This window comes from Dermacentor silvarum, chromosome 7, assembly GCF_013339745.2.
Source record: "Dermacentor silvarum isolate Dsil-2018 chromosome 7, BIME_Dsil_1.4, whole genome shotgun sequence".
In the NCBI taxonomy this organism is placed as follows: Eukaryota; Metazoa; Arthropoda; class Arachnida; order Ixodida; family Ixodidae; genus Dermacentor; species Dermacentor silvarum.
In genome coordinates this window covers 57422337-57437280 of record NC_051160.1, presented here as the reverse complement: position 1 = coordinate 57437280, position 14944 = coordinate 57422337, and the positions used below count along the sequence as shown (strand labels likewise).

Genomic DNA, 14944 nt, shown 5'->3' with positions numbered 1-14944 from the left:
AACCTCTCGACTACCCTGTTCGTACACGTGCAAAAGGCAGAAATGCTCGTCTTAGTCAACCACTGAGCCATCCTGAATGAAATCTGTTGGAATTAGGAAGTTGAACTTTATTGACTTTTGGAGGCAGGAGGCTTGCTTTAGTGGCTTCATTTTTTATTTTTTGATAAATATTGCCCAAAATTAGCGAATATAAACAAAAATGATTTTTAAGCACAATGTTTACAGTTTCATAATTCTGCATCAACAACACACATCGCAGTTCTGTAAACTTAATTCGTTATATTGTCCAAAACAGACAAATATGATGAATTATAGCTTATGTGAAGTAGTTGCATTGTTTGTACAAGTTTTGGAAAACCACTGTTCACAAATTATCGGTATAGTGCACGGCACTGCATACCGCATGAACTTTGTCCGCTTTAGATGTCCCAAATAAATGCGGGTCGCAGAATTGTGACATCGTTTTTATTTACTCTTTTCTGAGTTGTTAACTTTACGCTCAGCCACGACGATAGGTTGGTGACTGTAGCATTGCACTGCTAAGCTCGAGGTTCACAGGTTCAATCGTGGCAGCGATAGCTCCATTTGGTTGGGGCAAAATGCTAAAATGTTTCTGTACTTAAGCTTAGCCGCATGTTAAGAAACCCCTCGAGCTGGTCAAAATTAATCCAGAGTTCAAGGCATGCCTCATAGTCATATAGCACTTTTGGCACAGAAAACCCCCAGAATTTAATTTTATTTTTAAAGTTCTATGCTTACCTTTGATAAACCTCAGTGATTTTTGCCAAATTTCGTAAAATACATTGGTCAACACTTAGCAGGTTTTAATCCTTTCTTTGAAATGCAAGAAACCTGATCAAATTTGGCACAGCGGATGCCCTACACGAAATTATTTCTCCGCTGCTGTGTATTCAGATGAGAACTCTCGGCTTCCTCTTAGCATCGATTTGAGTCGGTGAAAACATAATGCTCGTCTAAGCTGTCATCTACAATTTAGTTGCTAAAAAGGCTGCTGTTAGTTTCCAAAGGACAGTGTGAAAGTATGTGTTCTCTACCTGTGTGTTTATGCGTGTTTTATTGTGCGGTTACACGTAGCCGCTCCTTGGCTATAGTTGATTGGTTGCCGCTCACAGTACATACACTCAGCTCATCGAATACAAGTTACAAGGCTCCACATCTGTGCATGCGCAGCAACTTCGGCCTGACAGTCGTTTTCATTTCCTTCGCAATCCACACATCTGCCTTCCATTGTCTTGCCTTAGTTAGGCAGTTGTCGTGCATTGTACTGCTGTGCGTACTTAAAAAGTGTAGCACTATATATTTCGCAGTTATCCGTGGTTGACCTCAGTGGCCCTCGGGTAACTTAGACGGATAGTTAAACGGTTACGCACCTGTTGTAGGCTTCTGCACGCAATGAAGCAATGTCTGTTTTCATTATTTATGTTTCTGCACTGTTTCTTTTTTCACCAATTCTAAACGTCTAACAGCATAGGGGCTTGGTTAAAATAAAAGGTGCTCTCAGAGCGTAGTGCTAATTGAAAATTGGGTGTCTGAGCAACTGGGCTCCGTAACTCCCAAACATGAGCCGCAAATCGTCTTTATTATGTGTCCAAATTGTCACGTGTCTCTTATACCAAGAACAGAGCTAGTGAATGCAATGCCCACTCTTTCTGCCGTACAATGTGACATACTGTTAGAAGTCCACCGCTTATAATAACGAAAGATTATTACGTTGCAAAGCAACACGAAAGAAAATTTGGTTCGGCCAAATTTCACAAACTTCTCGACTGAACAACTTCATGTTGCTAGCTCTGGAAATGTGGCGGCCCTTTCTGCGAAGGCTTCTTTTTTCAAGGCAGGTGCCGAACAAAGCTGTTTCCTCCAACAATCCTTGTTGCAACACAGCACTCACTGTAGGTGCACCAGCGGAGCCCTTCGCAACAAGTGAAGTGAAGTGCACAGTGTTACAGTTTTCTTGTGCAATGGGGCGTTTAACTACTTCTTTCTGGTTTGTCTCCGTGCTGTTCGCTCCATTTTCTGTTGTAATTTTGCCATTTTCTAGAAAAAAAATTAAGTGTTCCTCCAACTCTGGTGTTACCCGATAGCGGTAAAATAATGGAGAATGATGACCTGCGCTGATGTACATCACGTTATCTGTTGAAAGTGTTCAGTTTTAGTTGCGTAAGAATGCGGCCTCTTCACTCGCAGTTTTCTCCCGGACTAAGGGATCTGACTAATGGATCTCTCGGCACAAAACTAACATGGTTTCTGTAAGCGTAATTTAACTGCATAGCTTTACTCAATATTTCCTATGGTGCATGTTTAAGAGAGACAGTTCCCCTCACTCTTACGGGCTTGAGATTGTGACAGTCAGCCAAGCGCTTGTGTGCACAGCTGGGCCAGACGAGGAACACATGCATCGTCGTGCGGGGTGTGGACTACACTGACTGGCCCGAGTCGTGTGCACCTGTTTATTATGGAAGTGACAGCTGCGCCTTCATGCATATAGTGAAGTTGTTGCTTATGATGGAGTTCGTCATGCATGCTACAAGAGCACTGTAACATGATCTAACAGCAGGCGTTGCTGTTTGCAAAGTGGTGTTCAAACATTTACCAAGGATTTCGCATGCCACAATCAATCAAGTCAAGTTTGAGACCTCTGATGACTGCTCATTGTGGTTGGCTAAAGGAATTCAGCCATTCTGGATCAAGAAAGAGAGACATTTTGGTGACTTAAGCTGCGACTAGTGCCCTGACTACCAGTTGCTCCAGTAGCTTCAGATGTATAAAATAAAAACACAAATAACTGCTGACTGAAAGAAATTAATGCTGATGATAGTTTTGATGATATAAGATGGTTGCCAGCTGTCTCATTGTGCCCTTTTAATTTGTTTTACTACAGGAGGGTACAGTTACATCGGAGATAAATGAAATTTGGGGGGCAGCGAAAAAGTAACGTCACACGAGGCCTTGGAAGTAATATGACACTGAACTGCAGCGGAGCACTTTTCCCTCTTTTTCTTTTTTCACATGCATTGTGCACAGTGTGGCCTTATTACACGCATGCGCACATGTGAACGCGTACACAAACATGTGTGCGCACCACCATGAGTTTACACGACCTTGCCCAAACATCACTTGGGAGCCCAACTATAATGTGTTGTTTTTCGTGGCTCATCCGTGATGTCTGCAACATGACAAATAGCTCAGCTCTTCAGTTGGCTCGGCTTTTGACAACAGCTTACCGGAACCACTCTCTCTGTGTGTTGCGCTTTAGATTTTTCTTGTTGAGGAAGTTCCACACTTCCTCGAATTAAAAACCAGATGGTATTGAGAACAACAAAAATAAAAAGGAAATCTCTTGTCTGAAAATATCACAAACTTGCAACTTTTTATCTGCATGCGACGGCTTTCAAGTACAGCTCCTCTCTCTCTGCTCTGTTGTAACACAGATCTATACAACTCTTGTTGAGCCTTGATCTACTCACTGCTTTAAATCAGTTTTTGGTGGTGCTTGTTGATATTTTTTTATCGTACTTTCCAGACTATAGTTCTTTGGGTGTGCATGTCCAAAAGGTGAAATTTAGCATGGTGCAAGCTATATATGAGTTAATTTTTTAATATTGTAGGCACGTTTAAAAACAGGGCCCTGTTGCGCCTTCACTCCATACGTCGCCAAGCGTCTGACATCACTACAAAGCCAAGCTGACTTGAGAGAGAGAGAGAGAGAAAAACATTTATTTAGACCATCGTGAGAAATCTGATACTGTTGTGCCCACTTAGCTGCTTATTGATCTGCATTGTCGTTAACCCATTGGTTACCAATTATTAAGTACGCCACGCTGCCCTCCGCACGAATAATTTTTTACACATACAGGCACTACGGAACATTCCACTCCATAGTAAATACTAAATATTAACAAAAATCTAACTTTCGCTGTAGTAGATAAATAGATCCATCTATCGACAACATCTTTAATCATGTGTAGCGTATATTTCCAGTCGCACCATCTGTGAAGAGCCTTTTAACCCAACCATACTGTCCACCAGGCGCATCACCGGCTTTGGCAATATTGCCGGCTTTTTTTGCGTCCGCGATTCGGCAGTTCCGGTAGTCAGTGGGTTAAATGTGGCGGACACTGTTGCTGCCTGCATCTTCATTTTCCGATGTCCCTTCTGGTCGGTGAGTGTGCCGCATTGAAAGCTTCTCCTTGTTCTCGGAGTTGTCTTATGACCTGGCCTGCAGCCTTGCTAGGCCAAAACGTAGCAGCCCTGACTGTGCCTGCAACCTTTTGCTGCGCTAAATTGCACAACTTCGACTCTGCCCCGGTGAGACCGACATCGTGAAGTCTTCTAGTTGCAGACAATGTAAAGACGAGCTTAATTTTCAGCTGAATGTTGCCCTTGCGGTGTATACAGCGGGTGCGCACTATGGCCCGGAAAATACAGCATGCTTAATTTTGCTTACCTAGAGTGCTGTTACGCTTATTTAACCATATTTTTGACCCCTTCATTCTCACTGTCTACGTATGGGGACGAAACATCTTGTTTGTTCTGGGCAGTCGCATAAAGGAATAATGTGCAACCTAGCAGATTGTAAAAGACAACCTCTGATGGTCAAAAGCGCTTTCTGTACTGCATTAGTATGCAGGATGATGCCAGACACTATACTTAAAAGATGCACCAAAGAGAAACACCAAGTCAGTTTAGACTGATGAGGTATCCTTTCAAAAGTATATGTTCATTAATTTCACGGTAATAGGATTTTTGGTTTCCTGCTGGAAGTGAGAATAAATGTTAAAATTTAAATTTTTTGTTAGTTTTGCACTGGCACCCCAGCACTGGTACGTCACTGTGAGGTCACAGATTTCAAAGCACTTTTTCATATTTGAGCTGTGGTGGTTCAGTAAAAGCTCTTAGAACTTGCTAAGTTCATTGTTTGGCTCTCTTAGAATTTACCGATAAGAAAAGTTATGCAGGTCCAATGCACATTTCGGAATCTCTGTGAAGCCGCTAATGAAATGCTATGAATTTGCCCATTTCGTTCCTGCGTACTTGGCGTAAAGGAAACTGGTGCATGCACATGTGCTCTCGCACACCCTGTTATAGTGGCTTGTATTCCTTCGTTTCTCCTTATTTATTTTAAATGTACCACCCGCTTATTGCCCAGGTCTTTGCCATAGTACGGAAATCATCATAATCGACACACGGTGATCGCCTCAAAGAGCTATAGTCGGGTACAACTTAAGAAGGCAGGAGAGGCCCCGCCCAGATGACCAAAGTGCAGCAGCTGATTGCCTCCATGACTAAAGTAGTAGTCCCGCTGACGCGACTCGGCTCAGTTCGAAGCGTGGGCTGCCATGCTCTCCGTCGACGGGATCACTGGCCTTCTGGCTTCTGACGTCAGTCTAGAGTGCGCACCCATTGGTGGAGGCTAGTGTGCATCCGCCTTTGAGGGGCAAATGTTGCTGCCTTTCTAAAGTTGTATGTGGCTTTAGTTGGCGTTGGCGCGAAAGAAGTACGCAAAAAGTGAAAAAGAGGCTGTTCGGAGTACCCACAACTACTCTCACAGAGTACTTATGAGGGATGTACACAGTGGCAGTTTCTGTAATAACTAAAACACACTGTGCATTTCACTTATTACAGAAAGTGCCCCTTCCTACACCCCTCTTTCAAATATCCTGTGTTGTAGATACTTTGCGCAGCCTATTTGGTCACAAATTATAAATCGCTGTTCATAAATGTTGTGTGGCTATATACTTTGATGGAGACATTGCCCAGAATCGGCAGTCAGAATTTTACCCAGTATCATGAATATTTGAAAGTTACTTTGCTTGATGCAGGGCACATACTGTGTTATTAAATTTAGCACGATGTGGACTGTCTTGGGATGCAGGCTAACCATCCATCCCCTGATTCCAACATTGCAATTCTATCTGCGTGTTTCTTATTTACCTCAACTAACGGCCTCCGTGCCACTCTGTCGTGTGTGCAGATGTTCGGGCACAGCCGGAAGAACAGTGACAGCACCGAGTTCAAGGAGATGTCCAAGGCGGACGCCCAGGCCCACCTGGCACAGGAGCTTGAGAAGCTCTGCCGCACGGCCAGTGCTGCCGAACGCGAGACCGTCGAGGCCGAGTTTCGCGGCTTCCAGCGCCTCTTCCACAAGTTCGTCAAGGACACCGGGCCAGCTGTCGTCTGGGACAAAATCCAGCCCGTGCCCGAAAATTCGGTGAGTGTCTGTCTGTCTTGTTGGGCAAAGTAATTTCTCTGTTTAGCTTTTTCGCGGGAAAGTGGCGAGAAAATGACTGTTTTTTAGGGAATCTAGGATACCCTTCCTTCTTTCTTTTTTTTTTCCTTGCTGTAGACAATGCTTTAGCATATAATGTGGCATTATAGATGGTAGAAAACTAATTGGTGTTTCCAGATGCATTCCGGAATTCCTTTTTCGGGGCTACCTACTGGATAGCATTATGTATGTGAGAGACTGTATTTAAACGTGTCAAAATTGGCTAATTTGAATAGGTGTGGTAACGAAAGAGTTAGAGGGCAAAAGTACATATTTTGCTGGGTAGGAGCAAGGCGTATGCTCGGCTGTGCGGCTATTGCGGTTTATTTATTCACACAGTCCTTCAAACTCCTAAGAAGCATCGAGTAAAAGCGCTTGCAGTAAAATAATGGCAGTGGAGGACAAAATGAAATAGAGAATAGAGGGAAAGAATACAGAAAAGCTCAAGGCTGATCATATAAGTCAACCATTTTATACAAAGCAAAAAAAAGGGGGGGGGGGGCCCAGGTAGTGGCAGGAAATACAAGCATAAGACATGCAAAACACAATGCGTAACATTATATAATGTCCTACAAGGGATCAAGCATAAATATGAAACTTTTCGCCAAATGTTGCATAACTAGTTTTCCACCTTGACATCCCTTGGGAAGATTATTCCAACATCTGCTTATGAAGCAGCGCAGGGTCAAAAGATTGTGTATGGCTGAAGGAGTGCTTGAAGTGAAGATGGTTATCCATGAAGCTGACCTTTCAAGTGAAATTTCAACTGAGAGACGGGAATGTCGTGAATTTTGAAATACCGACACAGTTCGTTTGCTCCCGGTGGCTGATCTTAATTTTCACTCGTGTTTTACCTTTGCTTATACCACATTGATTTTGGCTCAACTGCACTTGTATAGCAAAAGCAACACTACTATGGAGAGTGTGAGAGGCCAGTATCAGAGCAGCGTGTGGCACATGTAGCTTCAAGAGAGGGCGGCTGATGAGAGAGGGGTGTGGTTATACTTAGAGCGGGTAATGTGCCATTGCAGGTCATCAAGTATGAGACGCTGCAAGCGCCGACAGACGAGGAGGCCATCCGGTCCATGCTCGACAAGCTGGTGGTGGTGAAACTGAACGGTGGCCTCGGCACAAGCATGGGCTGCAAGGGCCCAAAGTCTGTGATCCCCGTCCGCAATGACCTCACTTTCCTCGACATGACTGTGCAACAAATTGAGGTGGGTGCCGAGACTGTCTTGTCGTGCGCACGTGCTTCTGTCTTGCTTCAGTGGAGTATATTTGCAAAGTGCGTGCAATTTGAAAATTCTGGCACACTTGATGTGAAATATATTGCGTTACCCAACAAGACATGGAGAACCTTGTCTTGCTTGAACCACCTCGATGTATTTGTCCGTAAATATCAAGAACCACAGTCAAGTTTATACCTGACCTTGATTACTGAGTTCTGATGTACTGATAGTTTAAGCCTGATTTTTTATATTAAGCCTAGTGTTTTGTTTGCAAAAGTGCATGTGTGCTGTGTTTTGCCTCTGCCAAAACTTATTTGAGAGGGGCTGTGGTCGTGACCAGCTGCATAGGAGCAGCTTTCATCTGCAATCCTTCCATCTGTATTTTCTGTACACGGTGGCAGAATAAATTATAATTTGGTTTCATATTTGGCCCAGCAGTTCTGTAACCCACTTCACTGATTCTTGACACGCTTGGTCTCTGCAAAGACGTCCTTACAGGTCTTGTTCTATGTTGATGTCAAGCAAAGCGGATATGCCCGAAGAATTGCGCTGGCATGGCCTCGCTGCTGAATGGCAGAGGTGCTAGGCGACGCGTTTATGTACATTTTGGTCGGCGAGCTTGGAATGCTGAATTTAGTCCGCATTTTAAAGTGGTCAATTCCAAGGAAGTTTTCACCGTAGTAATTAATGGGGTGCTTTGCCCACCAGTTTAGTCGAGCACAGCCTTCTGTAAACAATGTGCACCCCCAAAACTGATAGGTCCCTCCGAGTTTTGTTCTAGACTGTTGCAGACTGGTTGGTGTTGTAACTCTTGTTTTGACTTGTATTTTCCTCCACTTTTAGCCAGCTGAGCTATAAGCAGTAGGACTGTACAGTATACTTTCTTAAAATCAAAATCTGGCAGCCCAAGTTTTCTGGTAAACTTAACAGTGACTATGCAATGCCATTTAAGTTCTGATAAGACAGATTCCCAAGGTGACCTCAAGTGCTCCTTGAAGTGAGCCCTCTGTGAACGTCTTGAAGCACACTGAGCCTTGAAATGGGACAGTGACACCTTTTAGGAAAGGTGTGTACTGTGGCTGTATAAAGGCATGAATTCAGCAATATTTTACTACAAAAGAAGTTTTTGTATGTGCTTCACGTGAGCAGTCGTCGGCAGTCAGATGCTGCCTTTGCCGCAGCATCTCTTTCATTGCTTCGGCACCTGAAGTTGTGCATGTCTGCATTCCTCCTCGAACCATTTCGTTATGCTTTAGTGTCAACATGGCTTCCAAGATCAGACCATCATGCCACCCTATCTCCAAGGCCATACTATGAGCACAGTAATATTGTTCCCCCCACAAGATCATACTGTCGCCCTATCCGTCACAAAATTTATCCGTGTCTTGTCCTGCTGGAAGCAGTAATGCTTTGTTGTGACATTTAAAGAAATCTGGCCAGTAGGCATCATTTTTACTGGTGTGCCACAATAACCTTGAGCAATTTCGTGAGGTCAAAGAAGGCAGGCAGTCTTTTCAATGGAATTGTATGCTCCCTGGTTACATTTACAAGAATGACATTTGACTTAGGTGCTCATGAGAGCATTGTCTAGCAACTGATGCAGGTTTATTTACCATGTTCAAGAAGCATTTAAGTGTGCTTCCAAAACATTGTACTATACACATTGTTAAGGCTGTTTGAGAAGGTCTTTCTTTCTTGGCTTTAGATAGATTAAGTTGTTATTGTTAGTGACTCTAACACAGCCTTCTGCTACATTCACCTCTAAAACATTGATTTAGAAAGGGTAACTAAGTGCTTGTACAAGTGCATGTACTTGCTGTGTATGGCTCGTTTTGTGTATGTAAAGCTGCGTTACTCTACCTTTAAACAGTAATGCTTAATCAATTAAATAACATCTCACCCTTGGCATTAAAGTTGCATAATCTGCACAATGAGCTACAGGTGGTGCGCAGAACATGGCAACCGTGACATATTTCTTGGCTCCTGCAATCGCTACCGGTTCTTGCATTACGTAAAAGCATGGCCTTTGAGATTTGCTTCTGTTCTGCAGAGGGAGGCCATAGCTGGAGTGAGCGATTTTGACACCAGCTATCATGCAACTTCGTTAGGTGTAAGCCTCGAAAAAAAAAGGCAAAAGCCCCAATAAAGACAAGTCCCCTTGTGGGAACTTTGGCTCCCACCTTGTGGCATCCTTTGTTCACTCACTGCAGGTCATTAGGTGTAGCGGGTGTTGAAGACAAAGTAGAATAGATGCGGGAAAAGCTGTTTTCGGAGTTTGTTTGTATTCCATTGCAGTACCTGAACAGGACGTACAATGCCAACATGCCCCTGGTGCTCATGAATTCGTTCAACACTGATGACGACACGTCCAAGGTTCTCCGCAAGTACAAGGGCTTCAAGGTCAAAATATACACCTTCCTCCAAAGCAGGTGCGTGGAAACTGTGTCATAGATTAAGTTAGTGCTTGCACACAAACACACACACGCACACATGAAAAAAAATGTGGTAAGGATCATTTGACTGCTGCCATAGTTGCGAGGTGTATTGTGTGGGATGCAGAGGTGTTGAACAGGTATTTCAACACCTTTCGACTTTTGCAGTTCACTATGGCTTCATTGTGTTAAACCTAACGTTATAAAATTTCCAATAAAGGGGGAAAAGGGTGATAGGGAGAGAGGGGGGCCATTGAAAGGTTTGTGGGGGGGGGGGGGTAATTTTTTGCACCCAGATGCTGTACCTATGTTATAAAAGACAGACTAAATTTCACCAGCTGGGTACCTTTAGTGTTCATATACAGGATATCTTCATTTTTCTCTTATACTCGAGTGCTGATGGCACAGCAGTGAACCACACTGGAAGGGAAGAATGTGGGTTACAGAGAAATTTAGCTCGCAGCACAGTTTCCTATTCGTTCTTTTTTTAACAGCGAAGCTGTTTAAGCCAGCTGTAATTTGTGGTTCGTACCAAGAAACTACCGCACCATAGCCGTAGCAACTATAAGGGCGGAGGAGGGTGGCGCGGCGCATGCACACGTGGTCTCCTCCTCGCCAGATCCCTCCCTTCCCGACCCCCGCCTCTCTTCTCTCCGTGGCACGCTGAGCCACGAGAAGAAAAAAAAAAGGCGAAAGCTTGCACTAGACTGCGCAAAGCTCAAGACACAGCGAAGCTGGCCGATGATATCGAGCGGCTTGCCTCTAATGCATTCGGCGTCAGCAGGCAGCAGCGTTTTTGGCACTGTGCCAACCTTGGTTAGCCTGCCTGTATTTGTGGCATGCCAGGAACGCTGTAGCTCGTAGGCGCCGATGCGTCCAGCGCTAGTCACGCGAAATGTCGCGAAAGGGAAGGTACCTCCGAAAATGATCACTCGAGAATACCTTCCTACATGCGTAGTTAAGGTAAACCAAGTTAATACCTAGCAGTAACAGCCAGTAAGGCTTGAGGATCGACAGTTTCGCTGTGCCGAAGCTTTGCACGACGGAGTGCAAACTTGCCCGTTTTTTTTCTTTTTTCTTTTTTTCTTTTTGTGTGTTTAGTCTCATTTTCTCTCAGTTCCTGGCTTGGGGAGTGTATTGCTTCTGACTTATATTCAAATGAGCATGCAAGCATTGTATTCTGTCTTGTTCTTAGCACACAATGTGACTAGTGGAAGGGTCTGTCGATATATTCCCTTTCCTCTTAGTGTAATTAACTGGGATTTCATATTGCAGCTAGTCGTGATGTAAGGGTAAATGAAGAACTTGAGTTTGCTGTTTGTGACCTCCCTCCCTTCTCTCTGAGGAATAACGATCTGATGTCATCATCTGTTCACCCTCCAGGTATCCAAGGATAAACAAGGAGACCCTCATGCCAATTGTGACCTCGCTGAACTCACCATCAGATGAAGGGTGAGTACGATTGTCGCTGTTCGTCTGGATTCAAGGCCAAGGTCTTGAGCAAATACTAGAAACAACATTCTGACTAGATGTGTGCATGGAGTGTCGATAACATTGACCATCTCCATGTAGATGAACGCAGCTTGTCTGTCTTTACTGAAATTACAAATGTCGCGACATTTCATTCCATTTCGCTGACCAGGCCTCAGAACCGTACTAACGATTCTTTGTAAAAAAAGTTTTACAGTCTGTTACAGAACATATTTCTGCCCAATTTCAATGGGTATTGTCCATTTTTTCCTATTGTCAAGTCGTGGTGGCACTGACAGAAGCGTGGTTTAAGAATCCAACTCTTTATTGGTCGAACTTTTGCACAGAAGGAGGAGCAACACTTCTATGACAATGGTACAGGTGGGCACTGTCATTGTTCATCAAATCTGATCTGACAAGTCAAGTCCGTCCGCTGCTTATACATGCATCACCGCATGTCTCAGAGTAATTGCTTGTGTATATATATACATATATATATTTTAGAATAGGCAATGCTATTGCATCACACCCGCAATATCATTAGGCAAGACTCGGAAGGATAGACTGCTGGATGAGTTGGTAATGCGCAATAAATAAATGAGCGCTAGAGACAAAAACATGAACAACAAGGGGACAACACAAGTGCTTTGTTGTTGCCTTCTTGTTCTTGTCTTACGTCTTTACCGCTGCTTTATTATCAGGATAGAATTGGTGGCCACATTCTGGAAATTTCAGGTACAGCAGGTGCGTCTTGTGCTGAGTGATAGCTTGATTACAGTGAAGATTAAGTGAAAAATGGTCTCTGAAAAAAAAAATGGAATTAACGTACGCATGACAGTATTATCGCTGCCAAACCGCATTAGTCGTTAACTGTACTGAACATCACGATGCCATACTGAAAATGCATTTCATATTGTTCTCTGAAAATATTAATTTTCTTAAATTGCCTCCCAAGTCAGCTTGCCCTACATTCTCCTGTGGCATGCGAGGCAGGATTGTCGATGTGCTGTCAAACTGCTTTTGCATGCAAGCATTGATATTGATATTTCTCCGTTCCCTCTGGCAGCTTCTACCCTCCTGGCCACGGGGACTTCTACACGTCATTCTGCCAATCGGGGCTCATGGACCACTTCCTGACGGAAGGTCGCGAGTACTGCTTCATCTCCAACATTGACAACCTCGGTGCCACAGTCGACCTCAGTATCCTTTTTTTCCCCCTCTGGGAGAGCCCCCCGTTTCAGGATTGCTGCAACACGGCAAAATGGAGTATTCTTCATTCTTCCACTACACGGTTTGTTCTTAGTTTTAGGTGCGTGCTAAAAGAGAGGTTTAGCTTGTCTGTAAATGCAGTGCCCTTTACAAAATACCAGGTTTACTGGAGCTGTGGATGGCAGTAGCTATGCTGGTAGCGATGTCTTGTGATGCTTTGTCCAACTACAATGCATTTTAAACATTTTAGTGTTACGCGAGTGTTCCCATCGTACAAATTATAGAGTGACTGAATGTTAATGATTATGTCACTGCAATCACTTCACAACCACAGATGAGCAGAGTATGGTAAGTCGCCACAATAGTAGCCATGTCCTTTCTGGTTAAAGTCTGTATCATAAGATGGCGCCACCAACTCGGCTACTCTCATAAACGCCTCTGGTAACACTGTATTACGCAAAGCGCAATATGTTTCTTCATGAACAAGCTAAAACTCTTTAGAGTGGGGGTTAGTGATGGGCAGGTTGAGGGTAGTTAGGTTTTATAGAGCAGGTTAGAGGGTAGTTAGGGTTGTGAGGGGCAGGCTGGCGCGCGTCTTCTTGCTTAGCGCGGCCGTGGCTGCACATGGCTGTCAGGGAAGCTGAGCGCATACGCAGCTTGCGTGCCCCGTTTTAGAGGTAATCTGCCACGTGTGCAAAGAATGGGTGTGCCGAGATGCCGTGGCATCATGGGCGCTGTCGTCTGGCAAGTTTAGTACTGGAGGTTGCGTAATCTCGAGTTTCAAAGACTAGTTGAAGCGTGAGGCAAAGCTTTCGCTCACTGCTCTCTGCACTTTTCATGATAGCGTCGTGCCACTGTGGGCGCCACTGTCAGCCGCGGGGGTGGAGTGCACGTGAAAACGTGGCTGGCTTCGCTTCGTACCGCCGATGTGAAGCTACCGTAGACGCGGCATGAAACTTATCTTTTGTCGCCGACTCTCAAATTCAACAATACGACTTTCTTTCTCAAATTTGCGTTTTCCGATTGCCTGATAAACTGGAAAATTTAGCGGCCCCTTCCGTGTAATAAAAATCCATTGGTGACTGTACCTATTTGCATAAAAGGTTGAATTTCATTGCAGCAAGATTTCGATATAACGAAGCAATTTGCTGATTTTATTGACTTCGTTATATCGAGGTTTAACTGTAATATGGTGCAGCAAGTGCGACAAGGGCTGCGCTTGGCCTATGTGTCGCTGCTAGAGCTGACAGAATGAAAGATGGTGCAAGGCCCTTGTAATGAGCACAGTAAATAGTTACGCCTGATACAGTGGAACCTCGTTGATACGATTCGGCGTAATACGTTTTCCTTCTTCTTTTCCCTATATTACGATTTGGTTGGATAATATGTTGGATGATACGATTTTCGGATGGATACGGTTTATTTTCCGGTTCCCGTGAAGATCGTATCAGCGAGGTTCCACTGTATTTGCTCAGCAGTAGCACATTTACCTGTGGAGTGTGCAAGCATGTACATTCATTTCTCCGCACTTCAATAGAAAGCGAACTTGAGGGAGCTGGCTGGAAAGCTGGGCACTTAAATAAAAGAAAAAAAGAACAGCACTAATATAGACATGCAATGAGGAAGTAGGCACAGACAAATATTAAATGTGAATTTATTTCAAAAGGCAGTGTATTTGTAGCTGAGACAGGTTTTATGCTACACAGAAAAAACTACGCAGGAGATACAATCAAGGACAAGTGGTCTTTTGCACATACTCTCTCTCCCCTTCATACATCTGTTCCCTCTTTCCAAACCCTTACCCCTCCCTCCTCGTGCAGTGCTGCTGAGGTGTCCTCACTGGAGTGAGTGTTACGGCGCTGTAAGCAATTCCTTTACTTTCTTCAGTAATAAATCACTCGCACATGCTCTTGTGCATAATTTTGTGGTGTTACAGAACGCCAGTGGATCGGGGCAACCATGCCCAGGTGTTCGCATTACAGTGTATAGCTTAGTGCCACACATACACACACAAAATAAAGGTAATGAATGTGAGAGAGCACCGACGCTAGCAAAGAACAACAGTAAAACAAACCAGCTACAGTATAAAAGCCTTGAAAACAGTTAGCTGTGTTCAAAAGGCGCAGCCTCCTTGTCGTTTAAAGTTACTGCCAGCTGAATGACGTTCATTTCGTAATACTTTTAAACAAAAAATGCTTGACTAACTCTCTGCTTTACTCTCAAAAGGAATATGAATTAAAGTTAGCTTGTCTAGATCTGCTTCTTAACCGTTTAGGGCGCTGTGTACACGATTGTGTAGACCAAGGTAATGCATC

General features: G+C 44.0%; 1 protein-coding gene across 5 annotated transcripts in view; it reads left to right on the top strand.

Annotated features, from left to right (window-relative positions):
• The window catches only part of LOC119458070 (UTP--glucose-1-phosphate uridylyltransferase), a 60888-nt gene that overhangs the window by 33855 nt on the left and 12089 nt on the right, over positions 1–14944 (top strand). For all 5 annotated transcript variants that reach the window (XM_037719873.2, XM_037719874.2, XM_049670734.1 and 2 more), the window contains 5 exons: positions 5996–6232; positions 7321–7506; positions 9814–9947; positions 11334–11402; positions 12487–12620. In XM_037719873.2, coding sequence (XP_037575801.1) covers positions 5996–6232; positions 7321–7506; positions 9814–9947; positions 11334–11402; positions 12487–12620 — 760 coding nt within the window. The remainder of the gene's footprint in view (positions 1–5995; positions 6233–7320; positions 7507–9813; positions 9948–11333; positions 11403–12486; positions 12621–14944) is intronic.